This window comes from Mustela nigripes, chromosome 10 (assembly GCF_022355385.1).
Source record: "Mustela nigripes isolate SB6536 chromosome 10, MUSNIG.SB6536, whole genome shotgun sequence".
Lineage (NCBI taxonomy): Eukaryota > Metazoa > Chordata > Mammalia > Carnivora > Mustelidae > Mustela > Mustela nigripes.
The window spans coordinates 26,168,050-26,194,841 of record NC_081566.1 but is presented as its reverse complement, the minus strand read 5'-3'; the positions used below and the strand labels follow the sequence as shown (position 1 = coordinate 26,194,841).

The following is a 26,792-nucleotide window of genomic DNA, read 5'->3' as shown; positions in this document are numbered from 1 at the left end:
CATTTTCATTACCTAGTATCTCTTTCTTCAGTCACACACAAACACCAACCACCTTTTCTACCTGTCACTCAGCAATGACACATGGCGAAAGCACAAATTCTTAGGAGACAATGTCCTTTATCCTCCTATCATTTAACACTACAAACATGCCTGTCTTTGCAATGATTCTCTTCTTCTTCCCTCTTATTAGCCCTTCTAATCAAAGCAAAAAATCTCACTTTGCTTTGGATGCAATCCTGCCCAGTGTCTAATGCTGCAGATTATCTTCCATTTCTTGTTTGCAAGGCAATATATTTTCCTAGTTTTCATTCTTATTTAAAAGGGCAGCTTTACTGGTTTCTCCTCATCTACCTGGATCTTTAGATGAGGAGCTCTATCAATCTCTATCAATCTACAACCACCGTGCCCATTATCAATGGTACAAATTTCTTCTCTGTGCATCTAGCAAACCAACGCAAAATCTCTACTTGGTTAACTCTCATGCACCTCACTGCCTTCAAACCTGGTTTTCCTCCAGTATCTCTATCTCTGTAAATAACACCACATTTTTCTTATCTTAACAGATAAAGGGCTAGTTTCCCAAATCTATAAAGAACTTAACAAACTCGGGGGAGGGGGGGCTGGGTGGTTCAGTGGGTTAAAGCCTCTGCCTTCGGCTCAGGTCATGATCCTGGAGTCCTGGAATCAAGCCCCACATCGGGCTCCCTGCTCTCTCTGTCTCTCTGCCTACTTGTGATCTCTGTCTGTCAAATAAATAAATAAAATCTTAAAAAAAAAAAAAAAACTTTCATAAGAACTTAACAAACTCAACACCCAGAGAACAAATAATCCAATCAAAAATGGGCAGAAGACCCGAACAGATATTTCATCAAAGAAAACATACAAATGTTAACAGATACATGAAAAAATGTTCAACATCATTTGACATCAGGGAAATACAAATCAAAACCAAAATGAGATATGAAATACTGCCTCACATTGGTCATAATGGCCAAAATTAACAACTCAGGGACGAAAGATGTTGGCAAGGATGCAGAGAAAGGGGAACCCTGCTACACTGTTGGTGGGAATGTGAGCTGGTATAGCCACTCTGGAAAACAGTATGGAGGCTCCTCAAAAAGTTGAAAATAGAGCTGCCCTATGACCCAGCAACTGCACTACTAGGTATTTACACCAAAGACATAAATTTAGTGATCCAAAGGGGCACCTGCACCCTAATGTTTACAGCAACAATGTCCACAATAGCCAAACTGTAGAAAGAGCCCAGATGTCCACTGACAGATGAATGAATAAAAAAGATGTGGTATATACATAAAATGGAAAGTTACTCAACCATAAAAAAAAAAAGAAAGAAAGAAATCTTGGGGCGCCTGGGTAGCTCAGTGGATTAAAAAGTCTCTGCCTTTGGCTCAAGTCATGATCCCAGAGTCCTGGGATCAAGCCCCACATCAGGCTCTCTGCTCGGCGGGGAGCCTACTTCCACCTCTCTCTCTCTCTCTGCCCGCCTCTCTGCCTACTTGTGATCTCTGCCTGTCAAATAAATAAATAAATAAAATCTTTAAAAAAAAAAATGAAATCTTGCCACTTGCAACGACACAGATGGAACTAGAGGGCATCATGCTAAGCGAAATTCATCAACCAGAGAAAAACAATTATCACAGAAATTCACTCATGTGGAATTTAAGAAACAAAACAGAGGAGCATAGGGGAAGAGGGGAGGAATCCAACAAGATGAAATCAGGAAGCAAACTATAGGAAACTCTTAATCATAGGAAACAAACTGAGGACTGCTGTGGGGGGGACAGGGTAACTGGGAGATGGACATTAAGGAGGGCACAGGATATAATGAGCAATGGGTGTTACATAAGACTGAAGAATCAATGAACTCTACCTCTGAGATGCTATACACTATAATACACTATATGTTAATTAATTGAATTTAGACACACACGCACACACACATTTTTCTGTCCAGCTACTCAAACCAAAAACCTGGAAATTATCTTCCTCTCCTTCAAGGACTATATCCACCAATAATCATGTTTTGTCTACTGTAGTCCCTAAATATGTCTTAAATATTTCTTTGTCCAAGCTCTACTGACTTCTTGTAGTAGAGAGCACAGGCCATCATCATGCGTTGCCAGGACAATTCAAAAGTACTTCTAGATCTGGGGCGCCTGGGTGGCTCAGTGGGTTAAGCCGCTGCCTTCGGCTCAGGTCATGATCCCAGGGTGCTGGGATCGAGCCCCGCCATTGGGCTCTCTGCTCAGCGGGGAGCCTGCTTCCTCCTCTCTCTCTGCCTGCTTGTGATCTCTCTCTGTCAAATAAATAAATAAAATCTTAAAAAAAAAAAAAAAAGTACTTATAGATCTGATCCCCCTGCTTCTACTATTCTTTATCTCAAATCCACTGTACTGTAGCCAGTAGATATTTTCATAGCACTCAAAATGCTTTTTTTTCTCTATATTGGCTTATAGATTTTATAGATTAGCGGAGAAACAGAATCTATAAAGCCAATCTGTGTATCACTTTTACTAGTACCCTCAGCACTTACATTATGAATAAATACAATTTTTAAAAAATTAAAACAAAAATAACAGGCACCTGGGTGGCTCAGTTGGTTAAGTGTCTGCGTTCAGCTCAGGCTGGGATCAAGCCCTGTGTCTGCTTTTCCCTCTCACTCTCCCACTGTGTTCTTTCTCTCTCTCAAATAAATAAAATCTTTAAAAATAAATCATTAAATATTCCAGACAAATATAGGTGAATATATAACTGACCTCAGGATTGCAGAGTTTCTGTATTAAAAAAGAAGAAGAAGATGACAACGAAGAAGAAAACGACGATGACAACGAAGATGAAGAAGATGAACATGAAGAGGAAGAAGACAAAGACAAAGAAGACGACAAAGAAAACGAAGAAGAAGATGAAGACCAAGAAGACAAGAAGACGAAGAAGAAGAAGAAGAAAAGGAGCGCCTAGGTGGCTCAGTCCTTAAGCATCTGCCTTTGGCTTGGGTCATGATCCCAGGGTTCTGGGATGAGTCACCTCACCTGCTCCCTGCTCGGCGGGGGGCCTGCTTCTCCCTCTCCTACTCCCCCTGCTTGTGTTCCCTCTCTCACTATGTCTCTGTCAAATAAAAAAAGATGAAGCACAGTTTAGTTTTAAAGTCCTAAGGGCATATGGCAACTGCCTCCTAATGAAGCCTATTCTACTTCTGCACATTGCTGACTAAAAAGAGCTTCCTTGTTTGAGCCTGAAATCGTAACTTCCAGCCATCAGTCCTACTTTGGATAGTAGGTGTCTTGGATACCAAACAGAATCATTCTAATTCTTTTCCCATTTTAATTACTTGAAAAGAGTCATTAGATCAACAAAAAAGTTTTATCATAAAAGGCACTATTTTAATTCTAAACTTTCATTGTAGGCATGTATTTTATGTTCTGATTAGTGAAAAATTTTTACTAGTCTACTAAAATCTCAAATGCTAACCCAATGAACACTTTGAAGAAGGAAGTATAAAATTCTTTGAGTTTACGGTTTCACTCTGTACTACTGACAAGCCTCAGCCTAAGCAAAGGCAAAAGGAAACACAAAAATGAGAAAACGACAATAGGAAAATTTTAGGGTAGAGGCTATGACAGAAGGAAAGGACGCAGCAGCTTCTAATATGTAAGCTTGGACTATCTGCATCTCACTTTTAACCTGTATCTTGAATCATTATAAAAGGAGGAAACTCATCAAAGCTTGCTAAGAATCCTAGATGTCTGTATTTTAAGTTGTTAACACTACTTTATTTTTCTGTCATGTGTCATTGGTGATTTACAAACTTCTTTTATAGCCTAGGGATACTTTCTTCAAAGGAACTCCTATCAGCAAGCAAATATATAAAAACAGGTTGAGTTGGACAACTATTATAGCCCTCCAGATCCTACCAGAGCAGGCAAGAGAGTTTTCCATTCATTCAACAAACATTTACTATTAGGCACCTATCATCTGCCAGAAATGGGGAGTCAGCAGGAAGTAAGATACATAAGACCCCTTTCCTGAGGAAACTTCAAGTTTAGAACACAGTTTTTAAAATTACTGCTTTAAAAGATTAGGCCTGAGCAAAATTCTGGAAGGAAATCCTTTTCTCTATCCTCTCAAATCCTCACATTTCTGAGCTCAATAACGTGTCAGATGATAACAAAAATATCTTATTAATAAAAAGAGAAAGTTCATTAGCAGTCCTAAAGAGTCAAAGGGGTGCCTGGGTCTATGTCTGTGGCTCAGCGTCTGTCTCAATTTCAGCTCAGGTCTTGATCATAGGATCATTGAGTTCAAGCCCTAGGATGGGCTCCATGCTGTGGCCCAGCACAGAGCCTACTTAAAACAAAACAAAACAAGGGCGCCTGGGCGGCTCAGTGGGTTAAGCCGCTGCCTTCTGCTCAGGTCATGATCTCAGGATCCTGGGATCAAGTTCCGCATCTGGCTCTCTGCTCAGCAGGGAGCCTGCTTCCTCCTCTCTCTCTCTGCCTGCCTCTCTGCCTACTGTGATCTCTCTCTGTCAAATAAATAAATAAAATCTAAATAAATAAATAAATAAATAAAACAACTTGTTTAAAACACAAATAAAATAAAATGTCATAATTTTTCCTTTGAAAGCAAGTCACTTAATTACCTAGAAATGTTTTTAAATACAAATTAAGAAGTCAAAGCATTCTGGGGTGCCTGGGCGGCTCAGTGGGTTAGGCCTCTGCCTTTGGATAAGGTCATGATCTCAGAGTCCTAAGATCGAGCCCTACATCGGGCTCTCTGCTCAGCAGGGAGCCTGCTTCCCCCTCTCTCTCTGCCTGCCTCTCTACCTACTTGTGATCTCTGTCAAATAAAGAAATAAAATATTAAAAAAAAAAAGTCAAAGCATTCTACAATACAGAATCAGTGCTGGCTATCATTAAAAACTGAAATTCAGGAAAAATAATCCTTATAACTGGCTACTACAAAAAAAAAAACAATAAATGTTGAACATGAATACTCTCAAGCTATGGCAAGAATGGCTTTTCAACAGAATATCTACATCAAATTAAAATTTTAAAAACATGCTCAATTATTTAGAGCAAATCAGACAAGACAGTAACAGGAATACCAATTATCATAAACTCAAAAGAGGGGTGCCTAGGTGGCTCAGTTGGGTGAGTGTCTGATTCCTGATTTCGGCGCAGATCATGCTCCCAGGGTTGTGGGTTCAAGCCTCATGGCAGGCTCTGCACTCAGCGAGAAAGTCTGCTAGAGATTCTCTGCCTCTGCCTCTGCTCCTCCCCTACCTCTAAAATAAATAAATAAAATCTTAAAAAAAAAAATAAACTCAAAAGAATTCATTCATTTTATTCTTTTGGGTATCTCAAAAGTACAGTATTTTAACAGGTACTGAAGGGAATAACAGAAGAGTAAACTCAGAAGCCACAATGTCTCAGTTCAAATCTTAATTCTATCATTCACTAGCATTGTGTTGAACTTAGACAATTTAGATAATTTATCTCTACCACAGTTCCTCATCTGTATAACAGAATCAATCACAATGCTTTATTCCATAAGTTTGATATAAAGATTAAATGAGTTAGTGAAATACTTAAAATACCATGTAAGGTATTCAAAAGGGTATCTTTAAAAAAGTAATCAAATAATCAAACACTACACTGCCAGTATAGCAACTCATCTAGCAGCAACAATGAATACCACAATGCATAACCACTTTCTTATAAATTTACTAATGCCCGCTGCAATTCTATTTAAAAATTCAAGAAACCATAAGCAAAAATGTTATATAACCTCTAAACTACAGATGGAATGTAGAACAATTTTAACCATAACAATCTAGGTATGTAAAATTCAAACCAAAAATTCAAGAAACAGCCAACTGCTAAGTATTCAGTAAATCCAAGCAATGCAGTTTTAAAAAATTCCTCTCTGGTGGCCACTAGATAAATAAGCAAAATGTGACATCATTGTAAGATGAGTTTCTCTCCTTTCCATAGCTTATTTTTATTAATCTAGGACCATTTAGTATTCATGAGCATGAACATCCCTATTAGCTATTAATTTCCGTAAGCCATTTATTTCCATACCTAGTCTACTAATTAATAATTGAGAAACTGTTAAAGTAAACAAATGCTGCCACCTTGTGGTATTATAAGTATGGTATTAAATAACCCAACATGATCCATAAAGCAAAAGCAAAACTTTAAAACCAAGTTTCTTTTTCTCTCAGTCAGATTCTCAATGCAGTGAATGACCAACACTAGATAGATTTCATGCAATTTTACAGTAAGAATAATTTCTTCCACAATGTAATGAAATAATGCAACATTATTAAATAATGCAAATTCAACATTTGTCATTTCTAATATGTCTTTATCTCTTCCCCAAAAGAAATTCTTCACCAAAATTTCCTATTTTTAGAGGATTAAAAGCCTTTAAAGTAAATTTATTATCAATGATGTGTGTCAACATGAGGAAGTAGGAAAAGCAAAAAAATCTCCAGGGCTGTGAAACTGGCAAAGTCTCTCTGAATACTATTTTTCTTGTTGCTACCTACTAGTCTTCATCTCTCCTCTCTTATATTATAAACCTTCAAAACTGAAATTTTTTCAGAAACGTCAATTCAATGTCAATTAAAGAAAAGACGTTAGCATACGAGATGAAATAACGGAAGGTACCTTTTAAATTTTTAATTGAATTATTTTAATAAAACCAATCTCACTTTTTAAAAAATTTATTTATTCCAGAGAAAGAGCAAGCAAGTAAGCATGAGCAGGTGGGGGAAGAGAACCTCAAGCAGACTCCAAGGGAGTGCAGGAGTCTGACATCCAGCAAACTGCATCACCCAGGCACCCCTAATCTCACTTTCATTAAGTGGTATCTCCAAGCTGAAATCTCATTTAAATCTCATTCAGTAAACTTCTGCCTCAGAATACACAGTGTTCTGACATGTCTCTGTATGATCAAGAGTTAATATTCCTGAAATCAGTATTACACTATGTGTTAACTAACTAGAATTTAAACAAAACTTTGGAGGAGGGAAGGAGGACTTAAAAGCATTTAAAAAAAAAAAAAAAAAAAAAAAGAGGGGCACCTGAGTGGCTCAGTGGGTTGGGCCTCTGCCTTCGGCTCAGGTCATGATCTCAGGGTCCTGGGATCGAGTGCAGCATCGGGCTCTCTGCTCAGCGGGGAGCCTGCTTTCCTCTCTATCTCTGCCTGCCTCTCTGTCTACTTGTGATCTCTGTCAAATAAATAAATAAAATCTTAAAAAAAAAAAACAACCCAGAATATTAAAATCAAGCTAAAAAAAAAAAAAAAAGCCCAGAATTACATTAAAATCAAGCTATTTTAATTATATTAAAATCAGTTTTCAAAAATGATGAAAACAGGGGTGCCTGGGTGGCTCAGTTCTCAAGCACCTACCTTCAGCTCAGGTCATGATCCCAGGGGCCTGGGATCAAGCCCCTCTTCAGGCTCCCTGTTCCTCCCTCTCCTATTCCCCCTGCTTGTGTTCCTTCTCTCTCTCTCTCTCTCTCTGTCAAATAAATAAATTAAATCTTTTCTAAAAAATGATGAAACAAAATGGCTCTTATTCTTTTTTAAATCCTAGAGATGTATAACCAATTCTAGATTTTCTAACTAGAAATGATGCTTTTGTAATATAAAGTTAAGATGGAAATTTTTACTATTTTTGGATTTTTGTTCCTTCCTTAATGGAAAAGAAAATACAACACAGGATGAATTTACAGTGCTAAGGGACATTAATCTATATTACAACAGAGCCATAATTTGCATTATATTTTAGTTGAGTAGAGCCACATAATTACAGGTAAATGTATTTATCGGGTCATTATTATAAACTTGCATCATTTTTGCCATTTCATATTCAAGCTACATCTCTGAATCTCTTAAAAATATATATTATACATTCTTACACTAGTTAAGAATTTAAGGGGCACCTGGGTGGCTCAGTCAGTTAAGCAACTAGCTTTTGGTTTCAGTTCAAGTCACGATCTAAGGGTTGTGGGATTGAGCCTTGTGTCAGGCTCCTCCCTGGGTGTGGAGACTGCTTGGGGTTCTCTCTCCCCCCTCTGCCCCTTACCAGCTCCCACTTGTGCACAAGCACACCAATGCATTCTCAAAAAAGAAAAGAAAAATTAAGTAATAGTGTTACACTGTCACTCCAAGCTAAAGTGTTTCAAAAACTTTCTTACATTTTCTACAAAAGCACTGAAATAATACTAAGAGCTTTCCTAAACCAAGCATCAAATCTGGCCAATTCACTATTGTACTCTTAGCCTAGCCCACATTAAGGGGTCAATTAATTTTTGCTACATAAATTTAATTACTCATTTAATTAATTAGTTAAATAAGCCCCACAATCTACTGCATTTTCAAGTTTTAATCACTCCAGTGCTTGATAAAGAAAACACATATTACCAACACATAGGAAAAAAAAAAAATTGAATGTGAGGGGTGCCTCGGTGGCTCAGTGGGTTAAGGTCTCTGCCTTCAGCTCAGGTCATGATCCCAGGGTCCTGTGATCGAGCCCCACATCAGGCTCTCTGCTCAGTGGGGAGCCTGCTTCCTCCTCTCTCTCTCTGTCTGCCTCTCTGTCTACTTGTGATCTCTGTCAAATAAATAAATTAAATCTTAAAAAGAAAATGAATGTGTGATTCTTGTCTTACTCGCTACAGAGCTAAACCAGCTGAAATACAATCAACAGTTAGCTGCAAGTCTCTTTAGCTATCAGCTTAAATTCCAAGACCGATATTCTTATATTTTAATAAAAAATCTTTGTAATGGAAATGGAAAACCATACATAATAATGTATTGGACAAGTTAAAAATTGCCAAATTCTTGATCTGCATCAAAAATCTTTTTAAGGTTTCTTTAATTTATCTAGGAGATTTGAACAAAAACAAGCAATGTGATGTTACCAAGGGATTACTGGAAATTGTGTTACATATGATATAGCCCTGTGGTTTTAAAAGTTCATATTTACATTCTTAAGAATATAAGGATGAAATGACACAGCATCTGAAATCTGTCTCAAAATCCTTAAGTAGGGGCACCTTAATTAGGGCTCAGTTAAGCATCTACCTTCAGCTCAGCTCATGATCCCAGGGTTCTGGGATCATGCCCCAAGTTGGGCTATCCGCTGAGTGGGGAGTCTCCTTGTCTCTCTCCTCCCCACTCGTGCTCTCTCTGGCTATTGCTGTCTCTCTCTCTCTCTCATATAACTAAGTAAAATATTTTTAAAAAAATACATAAGCAAAGAAAGAATGAAAAATATAAAAGAAGCAAGTACAGCAAAATCTGGATCACTGCTCAATCTGGAAGATGACTCTATGAGGGATTACTATTCCATTCTATTTTTATGTGTATTAGAAAATTATTTCAGGAATTTTTAAAGAATGGTCACCGAGATAGTGAAGATAAAAATAACATAATAACAAAAAGATAACTAGAAAATCTCAACATTTGAAAACTACTAAGATAAGTCTCAATAATCCATGAGTCAAAAAAAAAAACCAAATTTGAAACTTAAAAGCTTCTTGAACTGAATGAAAATGAAAATCTATCTTCGATGCAATAACAATGAATAGTCATAAAATTATGAAAACATCTCCACTTATAGCAGCATCAAAAAAATATGTAGGAATTAATCAAAAGCGAAAGATTTATACACGAAAACTACAAAAAATTGCTGAAAAAAATTAAAGAGAAAAATAAATGGAAATATATCTCATGTTCAGGAATCAGAAGACTGAATATTGTTACGATGTCAATATTACCCAAAGTAATATAGAGATTCAATGTAATCCCTGTCAAAATCTCAAGTGACATTTTTTGCAGAAATAGAAAAAACAATCTTGAAAAAGAACAGAGCTAAACCACAATTTCCTGATTTCAAAATTTACTAAAAAGTTCTGATAAAACAATGAGTTGGGGCACGTGGATGGCTCAGTCTGTAAAGGCTGACTCTTGATTTTGGCTTGGGTCATGATCTCGGGGTCATGAGACTGAGTCCCTTGTTGAGCTCTGTGCTAGGTGTGGAGCCTGCTTAAGATTCTCTTTCTCCCTCTGTCTCTGGCCCTAGGCCCTGTCTCCTTTTAAAAAGAAAAAAAAAAGGGTGTAGTAGTGGCAATACAAACAGATATATAGGTAAATGCAGCAGAGAAGAGAAGAGAACCCACACATAAACCCTTGTACCCTTGCATATACGGTCAAATGACCTTTGACAGGAGTGGCGATACCATTCAATAGGGAAAGGAGTTTTTCAGGAAGTGATGATGTGGATACTGCATATCCACATGAAAAGAAGATTGAAGTGGGTGGGATCTTTACCTAAAACCATACACAAAAATTAACTCAAAATGGATCAAAAAGTTCAATCTAAAACACAAAACTATAAAACTCTTTTCATGACTTAGGATTGGATATTGATTCCTGAGATATGACACCAAAATCACAGGCAACAAAAGAAAAACAAATTAGACATCATGAAAATTATAAAATCTGTGAATCAACAGACAATATCAACAAAGTAGAAGACAACCCACAGAATAAGATAAAATATGTACAAATCTGATAAGAGGCTAATAACCTGAATACACCGAGAACTACTGAAACACAACAACAACAAAATTCAAAACTGGGTGAAGACTTCAACGGAAATTTCTCTGTGCCAATAAGCACAGAAACAATGCACATCACTAATCATTATGGAAATGCAAAGCAAATCTAAGAGCTACCAACCACCTCACATCTGTGAGGATGGTGACTATCAAAAACAGGGAAAATAACAAGTGCTGGCAAGAATGTGGAAAAACTGGAAGCCTTATACACTGCTGGTGGAATTTTAAAATGGCACAGTATGGCAGCTCATCAAAAAGTTGGAAATAGAGGGGCACCTGGGAGGCTCAGTGGGTTAGAGCCTCTGCCTTCGGCTCAGGTCATGATCCCAGCGTACTGGAATTGAGCCCCACATCAGGCTCTCTGCTCAGCAGGGAGCCTGCTTCCCCCTCTCTCTCTGCCTGCCTCTCTGCCTACTTGTGATCTCGAGCTCTCTCTGTCAAATAAATAAATAAAATCTTTAAAAAAAAAAAAGTTAGAAGTAGAATTACCATATAATCCAGCAATGCCACATCTGGGGATATGCCTAAAAGAACTGAAATCAAGGTCTTGAAGAGGTATCTGTTCACTCATGTTCATAGCAGTGAGTCACAACAGTTAAAAAACACAGAAGAAACATATGTGTCCATCATCAAACAGATAAGCAAAATGTGGCATAAACATACATACAACGGAGTGTTATTCAGACTTAAAAAGAAAATTCTGATATATGCAACAAGGACAAAAACTGACAACATTTTCCTAAGTGAAATAAGCCAGTCACACAAAAAACCAATACTGTGTGATTTCACATATATGAGATACTCAGAGTAGTCAAAATAATAGAGAAATAAAGTAGATGGGTGGTTGCCAGGATTCGGAGAGGAGGGAAATAAAGAGTTACTGTTTAACAAGTATTGATTTTCAGTTTCACAAAATATCAAGTGTTAAAGACAGACACCGTGACACTTGCACCATATTAAGAAGGTATTTATTAAATACCACTGAACAGTACAATGGTTAAGTTAATGTATTTCATGTTACATGTATTTTATCATAATAAAAACAAAATTCAGAAAAAAGAAAAAATACCACATCAAAATACATGGGATGCAGCTGATGCAGGGCATTGAGAGAAATTTAAAGCATAAATTATATTAGAGAAGCAAATTTTCAATTCAATCACTTTAGTTTCTACCTTAAGATAAACCAAAGATAAAAGGCAAGTTAAACCTAAAGAAAGCAGGAAAAAAATAAATCAGAAATCAATGAAACAGAAAAATATAGAGTATCAATAAACTAAGAGCTACCAATTTGAAAAGACAAATAAAATTGATAAACTTCTAAACGAGACTATAAAGGAAAGAAAAATAAAGGGAAACAAGTTTTCAAAATCAGGGACGAGAAAGGGAACATCATTAGAAAATCTAAAGACATAAAAGGATAATAAAGGAATACTACAAACACATGAATGCCAATAAATTCAACAACCTAGGTGAAATGGACAAATTTTTTTAAAGACACAAATTTAAAATAATGTTCAATCAAGAAAAAAATCAATAACCTGATTAGTCTTACACTTCTTTTAAAATTTTAATTTGTACTCAAAACACTTCCCTCAAAGAAAACTCAAGGCCAAGATAGTTTCACTGTAGAATTCTACAAAATATATAAAGAAGAAATAATAACAATTCTTCACAAACTGTTGTAGAAAACTGAAGATGAGGGAGCCCTTATGAGAAGAGCATACATACCCTGTCACCAAAACCAGACAAAACATTGTAAGAACCCAAACTGAAACCCAATGAGGTGAATACTATTAACCATTCCATTTTAAAGATGAAGACATTGAGGACTAAAGAGATTCAGGAACTTGCCCAAGACCACAGAACTAAAATTGACAGGCAACCCAACTTCAGAACACAGACTCTTAACTAGAACAATGAAACTGTCAAATTAAATTTTAGATTCTCTTGCAAAAGTAAATAGTAAAGAGTGCTGCCCAGTACTTACCTAGAGACTATGCTGGAACCATTATACAGATCACTAGCATACGACAATGTAGCCAAAGGTCGTACTGAATTGTATCGAGTAAACTTAGACAAGCATTCCTGAAATTCATCCAACTGGCTTGCAGTTCGAGTATCATCTACACAAAGAAAACAAAACAAAATAAATGGAATTGCGATATAAGTCAAAAAGCAGTATACACAGATTAAAAATTATATTCTAAATACAAACAATTCTTAAGTTTTTTTTTAAGATTTTATTTATTTATTTGACAGAGAGATCACAAGTCAGCAGAGAAGCAGGTGGGGCGGGGGGTGGGGGAGGGAAGCAGGTCCCCTGCTGAGGCTTAACCCACTGAGCCACCCCAGGCACCCCAATTCTTAAGTATTTAGAAAACACTAGTAGGCACATATTATTCAGGTGATCTTTTAGCTTTAATAATTTTTTAGTGGTTCACTGAAAGACGCTGTCTCTTTCAACACTGATAAAAACATACCATAGTTTATGTTTTAAGCAATAATTTCTTAGAAAAATAAAAAAGTACCTCTGATCAAGAGAAATTTAATCTTTTATTAAAATAAAAATTCTTTAAAATGGAGAAAGTGAAGATGGACAGGAGTACATACACTGAGCACATTTGTTATTTTGAAGGAACACATTTACAGAGATACTTCTGCATGCCCATATTTATTTACTATCAAAACACAATTTATTTTTTTTTAAAGATTTTATTTATTTTATTTGACAGAGAGAGAGAGATCACAAGTAGGCAGAGAGGCAGGCAGAGACAGAGGGGGAAGCAGGCTCCCTGCTGAGCAGAGAGCCCGATGCGGGGCTCGATCCCAGGACACCGAGATCATGACCTGAGCCGAAGGCAGCGGCTTAATCCACTGAGCCACCCAGGCGCCCCTCAAAACACAATTTATAACATAATTTAGATTAAGAAAGCAACTGCTTTTTAAGTAAAAATAAAGTGAAGTACTTGTTCACATTATACTTTATTATTTCTCAAATCCAATTCTGAAAAGGGAGTGGAAAACTGCAATATGTCAATTATTCTCAAAAATAAACTGTTTCTACTCAAATGTCTAGGTAGAATATGGAAAATTCCATAAACTAGAACACTGTATAAATACTGAGTAAAGTCCATTTCAGTAAACTATTCATAATGAAATTATGTGGAATTTAAATCATAAAATCATCTCATGTAAGACTGGGATTAAATACAGCTATCCATTCTCTAATCTAGAAACAAGATTACAGAGAAAACATGAATAAGAAATCATTGCTTTTCAAAACTGCTTTACATTTGGACTTGTATTTTCCTTTCCAAAGAAAGAAAAGTAAAACACCCAATGTAGTTAGCTTCCTAACTAAAATTTGAAGTAAGATTGTTACAGCACTGTTTTCGTACCTTTCTCCTTACGTTGAGCTCATACACATACAGACACATACAATTTTTTCAGAGTAAACTTTTTCATGATTCCCCCGCTTTTTAAAGATTTATTTATTTCTTGAGAGAGAGAGAGAGAACGCGTGTGTGTTTGCCCATGAGAAGAGGGAGGAAGAGAGAGAGAGAGAGAAGAAGCAGACCCCCTGATAATCAGGAAGCCTAATGTGGTGCTCCCTCTCACAACCCTGAGATAATCTGAGCCAAAAAACCCAAGAGGGGACACTTAACCAAATGAGCCACCCAGGTACCCCATAATTTCTCGTTCTTAAATGTCCTCTAAAATAAGTAGGCATAATGAAATTTAGATATAAGGATCATTATGTCTGGGGTACCAGATGGCTCAACTGGCTACTCATCTGCCCTCGGCTCAGGTCATGATCTGGGAATCCTGGGATCAAGCCCCGTGTAAGGCTCCCCATGTCAGACTCTTTGGGAAGTCTGCTTCTCCCTCTGCCCCCTACCCAGCTCGGCTCGTGCTCGCTCTCTCTCTCTCTCTCTCTCTCTCTCTCAATTAAATAATAAATAAATTCTTTAAAAAAATAAGTCATTACGTTTACAGAGTTAAGGTACCAAGGATAGAGAGTAAAGAATTTATTTAGTTCATCTGCAGATATTAGGTTATCTTGAAGATAACTATTGATATAAACTTATCTAACACTTACTACAATGAAAAACAATCGCTAGTCTCTGATACTAAGCTTGTCTCCAATATTTTACATTTTAAAGGTTTAAACACTAACAGCAAATTCATCTAATATCCTATATCAAAGGATCCAATTTTATAGTGTTTCCATTCTAAAAACAACAAAAAACAAACCCAAATAGCATGCACTGTCATAATGTTACTGGAATAATGCTCCTCCTCCACTAAAATTATTCTCAGTAAATTCAACAAACTGGAAATACAACATGGGTTACTGCAGTAAAACAAATAAACTTTACTACAAAGTGGTCTGAATGTAACAACTAACTGAATCTTTTTACACATAATCCTGTTAACTGAGTATTTCATGTAATAAATAGTGACTGCAAAGACACCTTAGATATTTATGTATTAATTTAATGTAAATCTATTCTTTCATATTTTGACACCAATCCCTAAGGACAAAAAATTCACAAGCATTCAAAAGAATGTATATTCTGTTGAAGACCATAATCTTTTCCTGGGTAGCTAAACTTTCCTGGCCATCTATTCATTAACACCTACTTAATAGGTGTTATTCATTAACACCTACTTCCAACAAAAGTCATAAAGAAAACACTAAAAATGGTTATTTTAGTATCTGAAAAGTGGAGGAATTCAATTTTCATGGTTATGAAAATGTAGGATTTTGTTTGGTTGGTATTTATGGTTAATAATCACACATATCTGCAAGCATATTATTTTTCCTATTCCAATGACAGATTAGTTTGTGAAAGTGTGTTTGGCATTTCTTTTCTCTCTTCTAATGCTTTATAATTTACCTTCTCTTTCAATTACAACTAAGAGTTCGAGCATTAATCTCTTAAGCTTCACCTCTCATTTTCAGAGTTGAAAATTCAAAGTCAGAAAGAGGGGATGAATTCTCATTTAAAAATATACAGAAGGAAAAACACTATGTACTCCATTAGGTAGAAGTTAAAATTTCCCCTTCACAGTTAAGGACAATAGGAGGACCTTCATATCCAGCAATACAGTAAGTGTACTCAATGTGACAGTTCAGTAAGACAAACTTGAGACTCCTAAAAACGAAGGACATATGTTTTAAGTACAATATAGCCCTGCCCACACAAATGAAATCTAATCTTCCTCCTGATTTTAATTTATCCCACCTTCCAGTAATCTTAAATCCCCAAAATAAATTGGTCTGTGACTACAGCTTTACTCTGCCACAGCATGCCTATGCTGCTAGTTCCTTAAAAATTATTCCCCAATCTCTCTTTCCTACCACATTTTTTCTTTTAGATGTCTGCCATTTTACTATGGATGTATTTCAAAACTAACAAATAACATCTAACAGGGTTAACATGAACCTTCTGCCAATCAGATTCTAAGTCTCAAACCATTTTTAATTTCACAGCTTTCTACTCCACTTTTCAGACTATTAGAGGCTCAATAAGGGGCTCAATTCCCAGGCAACACAATGAAAGTTTTCCATCTTATAAAAACTATTAATCATTAATTTCATACACATTTATAAACAAAGCTTGGCTCCCTCACAGGAAAAATGGTATGTAAACCTCCTTTTTCCTCCACCACCAATCCCAATGCAAATTTTTCCAAAGGTCCTAAGCAATGTATAGATTTTATTTTTTTTTTCCTTCCAATTTTTATTTAAACTCTAGTCACTTAGCACACAGTGCAATATTAGTTTCAAGAGTATTCAGGGATTCATCACTTACATATGACACCTAGAACTCATCATAAGAATTGAGCTCCTTGGGGCGCCTGGGGCTCAGTGGGTTAATAAAGCCTCTGCCTTTAGCTCGGGTCATGATCTCAGGGTCCTGGGATCGAGCCTCGCATCGGGCTCTCTGCTCAGCGGGGAGCCTGCTTCCCCCTCTCTCTCTGCCTGCCTCTCTGCCTGCTTGTAATCTCTGTCAAATTAATAAATAAAATCTTTAAAAAAAAAGAATTGAGCTCCTTCATCAGGAGCTCCTTCTCTGCTCAGCAGGAAACCTGCTTCCTCCTCTCTCTCTGCCTGCCTCTCTGTCTACTCGTTTTATCTGTCTGTCAAATAAATAAATAAAATCTTTAAAAAAAAAAAGAAAAAAGAAAGAATTGTGCTCCTTAATACCTAGCACCCATCTAGCCCATTCCCAAACATCTCCCTCCATCACCCCTCAGTTTATTCTCTATCTCTTATGGTTTGTTTTCTCTCTTTTTACCCCCATTCCCATATGTTCTTCTGTTGTTTCTTCCATTCGCATGAGTGAAATCATTTGCCTTCCTCTGACTTATTTCACTTAGCATAATACATACTAGCTCTGTCCACATCGTTGTGAATGGCAAGATTTCATTCTTTTTGATGGCTAATATTTTATAGTGAATATATACCACATCTTCTTTATCCATTCATAACTCAATGGACATCTGGGCTCTTTCCATAGTTTGGCTATTGTCAGTAATGCTGCTATAAACATCAGGACGCATGTATGCCCCTTTGAATCTGTATTTTTGTTTTCTTTGAGTAAATACCTAATAGTGCAATTGCTAGAACATAGGGTAGTTCTGTTGTTGACATTTTGAGAAACCTCCATACTGTTTTCCACAGTGGCTACCACAGTTTGCATTCCCGCCAATGTGCAAGAGGGTTTCCCTTTCTCCGCATCCTTGCCAACAACCGTTGTTTCTTGCATTCTTAATATCACTCTTCTTTTTTCTTGGTGGTCTTCATTTTGAGCAGGTGTATTATTAATGACATGAGTTAACTGAGCACCTAACTTATACCAAGCATTATATTTTAGAGTATACGTGCTGCCAAAGCAAGCACTATTTTATATTTTATAGATATATTTATATCACCTGTAAATCCCAAAAAACAAAACAGAACATGGGGTTGGTATTAATGTCCCTACTTCACTGGTGAGCAAAGACATTGAGAAAGTTATAGCTCAACAGGCAGAACTATAGTAATGCAATGAAAATATCCAATGTTATCATGTCCATGACATTGCGTTTAAGTTATTTCCTCTGCTTTGAAGATGTTTCTAATTAACTTATTTAGTTAACAAATTCTAACCTTGATGAAATATAATCCTCTGAAATGCCTACAGTGACCATTCCCTTACATTTTCCCCATTTTCAGCTTGGTGTGGATCTCTCATTCCCAGCTGTATTAGTGGATATTCTTCTCTATTCCCCTAATACACTTACACAACATATAATATCACATACCTGTTGCTTTCCGCCACTGAATTTACAATACTCCCTAATAAGAGAAATCGGTTCTTTCACCTTTTTATTCTTAGCAGAAAGGACAGTGTTGAGAACTTAATAAATGTTTAATATTTAATAATAAGAGGCAATTGAATGGAACTTATTTTTCCTAGCAACATATTCATAGTTAATTTTTTTTCTTAACTTTATATAGCTCACTTCACAAAGATTAAAAATCCCCAAATAGAGAGAAAAAACAAAAATAGCTATGGGAAAGCAATGTTCTTCAAGATCACTAAGAACCTCCACAACATTCTGGTAGAATATGTCAAAAATACACACTTTTGCTCTATAAATAGGACATTATATAAATTCAGTATAAGAAGCTAGAAATGGATCTGACATAAGAATCTGATGTATTCTTAGAAGTCTGGAATATGTACCTGAAATACGAGACATCCTTGTAGAAAAGTAACATTGCTCTAAGTCTTCAAAATGAGCGGTGAGTCGTTTTCTTCTTGATGCTAATGTGCTGTTATACCAAGGCTGTTTCTTTGTCTAAAGTAGTAACAAGAAAAGACACTTGTAACTTAGGACAAATGATAGTCTTTTTCTGCACAGAGTATCTAAATGATTGTATATTCAAAATATCAACATATTAAAATAACTACAAATGGTAAATATTCATAGTTCTTACCATATTTTTCAATCTTTATTTTAAAATGCAAATAGGCTAAGGGTTTGAAGGAGCTGGGGGCCAGCTCTAGTCCCTGAGCCCAAGGCTCCTGGGAAGCCTGGTTGTAATGTAAGGGAAGGCTGAAATCTATCAACATACATCAGGTTATACGGAGGTGCACAGGTAGGGGAGGGATGAGATGGACCAAGGGCCAGAAGGGAGAGGCTTCTGGGGATAATGAAATGCCTAAAGATGGGGCCCCATCAGGGAGAAGGAAGAAGCAGCCCAGTGGTGGCAAGTGCTGAGTCCTAGCTGGGCTAGGCCTCTGGTTGGTACAATATAGTTTGCTATAAAACTCCAATCTTCCAGCAAAATAAATAAACAAATAAGTAAAATATGCAAATAGGCTCTCAAGACCAATTTTATAAGAATGAAATAAGATGCTTCTTTCAATTCTCTAAATTAAATTCATATAGAATCTGTTATAACTACCATGCTAAATTTTAGAATTTTGAGAATTTTAATGATGTTCACAAGAAAACTAATGACTTTGACATCATCCTTATATTGCAGCCCTGTACTCTGAATAAGAGAAATAGTCCTTGATTGTTAGAATATATATTTAAGTTAATACTGATTATTAAATTAAGGGGTAATAATATGTAATACACATGTACTGATCTAAAATATGCATTAGAAAATCAGAATAACTAAATCCGATATATATAAAGCCAGCAAACCTGAAAAATACTGGCATAAAAATCTATAAAAAAAAAATCTATGATCCTCAATATTGCCTACATCATGTTAAATGAAAGGGTAAGACAATTCTTTCCACAAATGGCTATTGTCTATTATGCTTGAGGCCCACAAACAGACACAGAGGAGACACATGATAAGAGCTTGACATGACACAAGTTCACCCTAAGTATACAACAACCGCAAATGTATCAAAGTAAGAAATATTAAAGCACTACCTTGAACAAAACACTCTAAAGTGAACCCCTGCTGAAACTAGATGGTAGGTAAAAATCTTATTTTAAAGCAGTGCTTGGATCACAAGAAATTAAGTAAGACAACTTCCAAAGATGTAACAGATACACAACCAAATGAGAAGCTGAACTCAGAGAAGTGGTATCAAAGAAAATGTAATGGTGCAGAGGGGAAAGACAAAGAGGGCAATACTTAGAGACAAATAACAAAGAAAAAAACTAAAACTGAGAGAGATTGAAAAGAGAATTTGTGAACTGAAAGATAAATCTAAAGGAGTTAACCAGAACTATTAGGATAAAAGATTAAAAGACAGAAAATTTGAAACAGAGGTTAAGAAGCATAAAAGTATAAGGTTGAAAATATAGGCACTTAAGAGACCCAGAAAATTTTAACAGACTGAAGAAGAAATACTTGAAGAATTCATGTTGACAATTTTTCAGAACTGAAAACAGACATAAATACAAAGAAATTATTCTTATCAAGTAGGATATTATAAGAGAAATCAATAATTAGACACAACGAAGCAAAACTGTGTTTCTATCCAAAAACAAAATGATTTCAAAATCAGACAAATTGGGGCACCTGGGTGGCTCATTCGGTTAAGCAAGCCCCTGACTCTTGATTTTGTTTTGGCTGAGATGGAGCCCCCAGTCAGGCTCCCCACTCATTGGGAGGTCAGCCTGAGATGCTCATTCTCCTCCTTCTGCCCCTCCCCCAATTCATGACCCGAGCTGGAGGCAGATGCCTAACCAACTGAGCTACCCAGGCACCCCTAAATAAATAAATCTTGAAAAAAAAAAATCAAACAAATAAGAAAAGATAATTCATCTGACAGGACCAACAATTAACAAAGAAAATACTGAAGAGCAATAAAAGAAGCTAAGGAAGCAAACCTTGATTACCCTCAAAAAGTCAAAAGAAAACAATTCCAATCTAAAATTCAGATCCTGAGACACCTGGGTAGCTCAGTGAGTTAAGCCTCTGCCTTCAGCTCAGGTCATGATCTCAGGGTCCTGGGATGGGCTCTCTGCTCAGCAGGGAGCCTGCTTTGCCCCTCTCTCTCTGCTGCTGCTCTGCCTACTTGTGATCTCTCTCTCTGTCAAATAAATAAATAAAATCTTTTAAAAAATAAATAGATAGATAAATAAGTAAGTAGCATAAAATTCAGATCCTAACAAAACTATCTTGCAACAAAGTGAGCAAAGTATTTTCTCATGTGAATGAAAACAAAGACTATTGTCTAAAGCCATTTCTAAAGAAATGTGTGAAACTGTATGCTTGAAAAATTCAGTAAACAAACCAGAAGGCCTGAACATAAAATGAAAAGAAGAAAACCTGTAACCATTAAGCAATTTTAGTATATGTGCTGCCGAAGCGAGCACCCATTAAGCAATTTTAAACACCATTTGTAACATTAATTATAATATCTAAATTATGGGGCTTAAGAACAAGTCAGAATAAATACACCAAAAAATGGCATATAAATCAGAAGAGTGAAGAAAGTTTCAATTCTGGAGCACTTAATGTTGTTCAGGAGAGTAATAAAGATATTAAATTTAATGAAAAATTGCTCAATATCACTGATCAGGGAAATGCTAATCAAAACCACAATGGAGATATCACCTCATACCTGTCAGAATGGCTGAAGTAAAAAAAAAAAAAAAAAAAGAAAAGAAAGAAAGAAAAAAAGTGTTGACAAGGATGTAGAGGAAAAGGAGCCCTTGTAGGTACACTGTTGATGGGAATGAAAACTGGTGAAGCCACTGTGGAAAACAGAATGGAGAAGCCTCAGAAAATTAAAAGCAGAACTACCATATGATCCAGTAATTCCACTCCTGGGTATTTACCCAAACAATGTGAAAATACTAATTCAAAAAGATGCAAGCACTCTATGTTTACTGCAGCATTATTTATAATAGCTAAACTATGGAAGCAGCCCAAGTGTCCACTGATAGATGAACAGATAAAGAAGATGTGGTGTATGGGGGGGGGGTATTACTCAGCCATGAAAAAGAATGAAATTTGCTATTTGCAACAAACATGGATGGATCTGGAGGGGATAACAGGGTTATACTTAGTAAACCAAGTCAGAAATAGACAAGTATCATATCATTTCACTCACATGTAGAATTTAATAGAACAAAACAAATGAACAAAGAAAAAAAGAGACAAATCAAAAAACAGACTCTTCACACAGAACAAACTGATGGCTACTAGAGAGGAGGTAGGCGGGGAGATGTGTGAAATAGGTGAAGGGGATTAAGATTATACTTATCACAATGGGCACTGAGTAATATATAAAACTTGTATCGTTATATTGCATATCTAAATCTAATACAGCATTGTATATCAACTAAAAAATTAAATTTCTTTAAAAGATGATAATAAGTTTAGATTGTTTAGGTGTTAAGTTTGGATCAATTTCAAAGATAACTACTGAAAACATAGTAACAGAAAACAGTAAAATGGTGGGAGAAGGGGGTAAAAAATGTAAGAGAAAAACACAAAAAGTGAGACAAACAGCAAGCATTAAAGAGTAATAAATATAAATACTAATTAAATTAGTGATGGGAATTTTAAAACACAACTGTATGCTATCTGCCAACAGTGAAAATATAAAGACACTAAAAATCTGGAAGTAATAACATGAAAAATAATATACTAGGCAAATTTAATCAAATGAGAAAAAAAAAAGAAGAAAAGCATTAATGGAAATGGAAATAGCTCCCGAAAATGCAAAACTTGCAACTTAATCATTGTATACCCATTACACACATAACAGCACAGGATCAAAAATATATAAAGTAAAAATTCCTAAAGAAATTGACCAACCCAACAACATAGCAGATTAACCTCATCAACTCAACTAAGAAAATGGTATGACCTAATTTAAAAGCTTAATTTAATGAATACATACAAAACACTTTATCCAATTAGAAACATATATTCCTCCTAAGCATACATAGAACATTTCCAAATTGGCCATGTGTTATATCATGGAATATGTTTATAATCTCAAAAGGGCAGAATTTCTTAAATGAAACCCAAAGGGCACTAATTATAAAAGTTACAAATTCAGTAACTCAAATTTAGAACTTCTGTTCATCAAAATCTGTCATTAGAGACAAGAAGATACAAACTCTAAGAAGATATTCACCATATGCACGACACCTAAGAAACAAGTTATTACTACCTTGAACATATATTAAAGCTTTTATAAGTAAATCCAATATTTAAAAAATGGAAAAAGATATGAAATGCTGTTTCACGAAAAATAAAGACCAGTAAATATAACATGTTGACTTTAGAGTGTCAGAAAAATAAGAATTAAAACCAACAACTAATTTCTTTTCTTATCCACAAAAGTGGCAACCATTTACAGGTTCAATAGTACTAATTACTGACAAGGATATGGAGAAACGAACTCCTATACTTCTGTGGTAGGGGCTTTATATTAGTAAAAAGACTCTGAAAACAATTTGATATTATCGCAAAATATAGAAAATACTGATGTGTCTACCCTGTCACCCTCACTTCCTTTCCTAGGTACAAAATCTAGGGAAATTCTTGTACCTATACATCAGGAGATATGAACAAAGATGCCCTTGACAGCAAAAACAAAAACTCTACAAAAGCATCAAATGTATACAGACTGGACAACTAATAAATTGTGGTACATTAACAAAATGGAAGATCAAGCAACTATACCCCTAGACATTAGGAACTAATCTTTGAAAAAGCAGATCTCAAAAAACTACATATTTAATCATTTTTACAAAGTCTACATATAGCCAAACCAAATAATGTAAGGATACATATATGTATAGTAAATCTATTTGAAAAATGTACGGTAAATCCATTTTAAAAAATCAACATACTACTTGGTGATTCACAGACCTGTACCCCTGGGGATAAAAATATATGTTTATAAAAAATAAAAAATTAAAAAAAATCAACATACTGAAAAACAGAAATGTCAGAAAAAGTAATTAGTACTGGACATGAAGCAAGGTGACATAATTTGCTGGAAGCACAGGGGTAATTTTAACAGTTCTAGTAATTAACATTAAGAGCTCAGTTCATAGATTTTCTTTTATTGTAACTGTGCTTCTATTTACATATTCATGAAATATATTCATTTTTTTATGTACCAATATAATTTTTATAAATTCTGAGAGGAAAAATCTGAATTTTTTTTTTAAGATTTTATTTTTGTCAGCCAGAGAGAGAGAGAGCACACAAGCCGGGGGAGCAGCAGGCAGAGGAAGAAGCAGGTTCCCTGCCAAGAAAGGAGCCCAATATGGGACTCTATCCCAGGACCCCAGGATCATGACCTGAGCCCAAAGCAGATGCTTAATAAACTAAGCCACCCAGGCATGCCCAAGAATATGGATTTTTTTAAAAAAAGTGATCTGCTCAATGGAAACACAGAAAAGATTTTAGTCTGAAACATGAGAATGATTACAAAAACAAAATCAAGAATATAATAAAGAAGCATTCAAAAACACTGTTGCCGGGGCACCTGGGTAGCTCAGTGGGTTAAAGCCTCTGCCTTTGGCTCGGGTCATGATCTCAGGGTCCTGGGATCGAGCCCCGCATTGGGCTCTCTGCTCAGCAAGGAGACTGCTTCCCCCGCCCCTCTGCCTGACTCTCTGCCTACTTGTGATCTCTCTCTCTCTCTCTCTCTCTCTGTCAAATAAATAAATAAAATCTTTTAAAAAAACAAAAACACGTTGCCTTCCAGGTTTTATAGCAAAACCAGGTTTTTTTCACAATTATTTTACTTTTTTTTTTTTCAAGATTTTCTTTATTTATTTGAGAGAGAGAACGAGAGAGAGCATGAGAGGGAAAAAGGTCAGAGGAAGCAGCTGCCTCCCCATGGAGCTGGGAGCCCGATGTGGGATTCAATCCCAGGACTCCAGGATCATGGCTTGAACTGAAGGCAGTCACTTAACCAACTAAGCCACCCAGGCACCCACAATTAATTTTGCTATTTACTGTTAGCTTTTCTTGAATTTATTTTTTTCATCCATGCAAAATTAGATTGTTTCACAATTCTTTGTAAAAATGCATTGCTTAGCTCATTGCCATAATAAGTAGAAATTTACAAATAACATTAATACAAATGAACACAAATACACTAATTACAAAGGGGAAGATGTCTGAGAATATGAACTGGTTACAGATAATCTACAAAGCCAATCATCAGAATGAACATATTCAGAATAAGGTCCAGATGAATAGGTAGGATATAAATATGACTAAAAATCAAAAGGAAATAGTTATCACTTGTGTTGATCTAGATTACTTCTAAATAAAAAATGGCCACATTTACCAAATGTCTGACTTATTTCACTTAACTTTTAAATCTATCCATGTTGTAGTAAATGCTAGGTTTTTGTTTTTGTTTTTGTTTTTGGGCTGAATAATGTACCACTGTATATATATACACATCTTCTCTGTCCATTCATCCATTAAAGGAGAGATACCAAAATATAGACTTTTTAATATATATGTATGTTTTACACATATATGAAATATATGATGGTATAAATATTATGTATTATATACTGAGCAGTATGGGTTCATCTCAGCTTGTCTGGATTGCCCACATGGTTATCTCTAGACTCTTGTCTATATTATGGAATGTATTCACTAAAGAAAGAAGAATTATATTCTATAACCAAAAGTGAGTTGCTTTGGAGCAAAACTGATTAGTCTGTTTAGTGATAATAAATGAATTTATGATATGTACATGGTTTCAGTGGAGCTCTACAGGCTGGTCGTGTAAGTAGAATGTACCGCCTATGTGATTAATTTAGGAGATCCCAACCACAAGCCAACTTTGGATTCTTATTACTGAGGTACTTGAAATACAAGTCAGTAGTAGCTCTAAACCTGGAGAGAAAGATGTTCCAATGTGACCCAGTGTAGAAGGACAAAGAAGCCTGGACCTGAAATCACAAGACCCCTTTCAATGAGTATCCTCTTCCTGCATGGTATCCACTGCCTTTAATCAAACTGTTCCAGAAGGATAAACTACTTGACTTCTGCGAATCCTTTCATTAATCAAACACTTGAGGTGATTAATATGTAATTAATGCATATATATCTGTAGAGATAACATATATTATATATACACATATATATGTCTCCTAGGCTCTCTGTCCACTGAGAAGGCCTATAAGCACTGACACTCGAGGACCAATGAGCACACTTAAAACCCAGATCTTGGTTTTTAAATAACATAGAAAAGAAAATGTTTTAAATAACATAGAAAAGAAAATGGGGTTTCATAGATCCATCGCTAATTACAGGACTAGGCAAGGTGATGCTGGAACATCTTATAGTCTAAGAATCCAAAAAGGTACTTAAAAAATGATAGGAACATGTCAAAATAATGTGGAAATCTACTTCAAAGAGTTACAACCAGCCAAATATGGGACAATTTAAGTTAAAAATAATTAACAGAATGAATCAGGAATCCATAAATCCATAAGGATATAAACAAAGAGGAGGGAAAGGTCTTTCTTACAGTAGAAATGCTAATTAATAAATGTGAAAAAAAGAATAAAAATTATCATAATTACCATTTGGGCAATAACCATATCAATAACTATTTCAAGTAAGATTTATTAATAGCACAGATGAGACAAAATGGTAATTTTACAGCAGAGAAATCTGACAGGTACCACCTTAATAAAGTGATCAGAGTTAACATCATCAATACTGAGCAAAGAGGTGTCTTATGCACCCAGATATGAGAAACTAACAAAGAGGGGTGCAACATCACCTCTGTAGTATTTCTGGTTAAAATGGATAATCTGAATCAAGTCCTAAGAGAACATCTGACAAACTCCAAGTGAAGGATATTCTACAAAATAAATAACTCACACTCTTCAAAAATATCAGTTTAATGTAAGACTAAGGAACAATAAGAGATTTAACATTAGAGAAGCATGACAATTAAGTGCAACAAGTGACTGTGGATTAATACTGAAAAAAGAAAGTTTTTCTTTTTTGCTAAAAAGGAGTATTTATTAATGGTATTAATGTCAAAACTGTTGAAATTTAAATGTTATCTCAGGTAATTTTAATGTTATTTTCCTGATTTTGCTAATTATACTAAGGATATATAATAATTCCAAAGCAAAATCAAGAGGTAC

At 35.6% G+C, this 26,792-nt stretch overlaps 1 protein-coding gene across 3 annotated transcripts in view; it reads right to left on the bottom strand.

Moving 5' to 3' along the window:
• Positions 1–26,792, bottom strand: part of COP1 (COP1 E3 ubiquitin ligase) — a 246,533-nt gene that overhangs the window by 134,594 nt on the left and 85,147 nt on the right. For all 3 annotated transcript variants that reach the window (XM_059412849.1, XM_059412850.1, XM_059412851.1), the window contains exons 10-11: positions 18,401–18,515; positions 12,649–12,784 (exon numbers count right to left, since the gene is read on the bottom strand). In XM_059412849.1, coding sequence (XP_059268832.1) covers positions 12,649–12,784; positions 18,401–18,515 — 251 coding nt within the window. The remainder of the gene's footprint in view (positions 1–12,648; positions 12,785–18,400; positions 18,516–26,792) is intronic.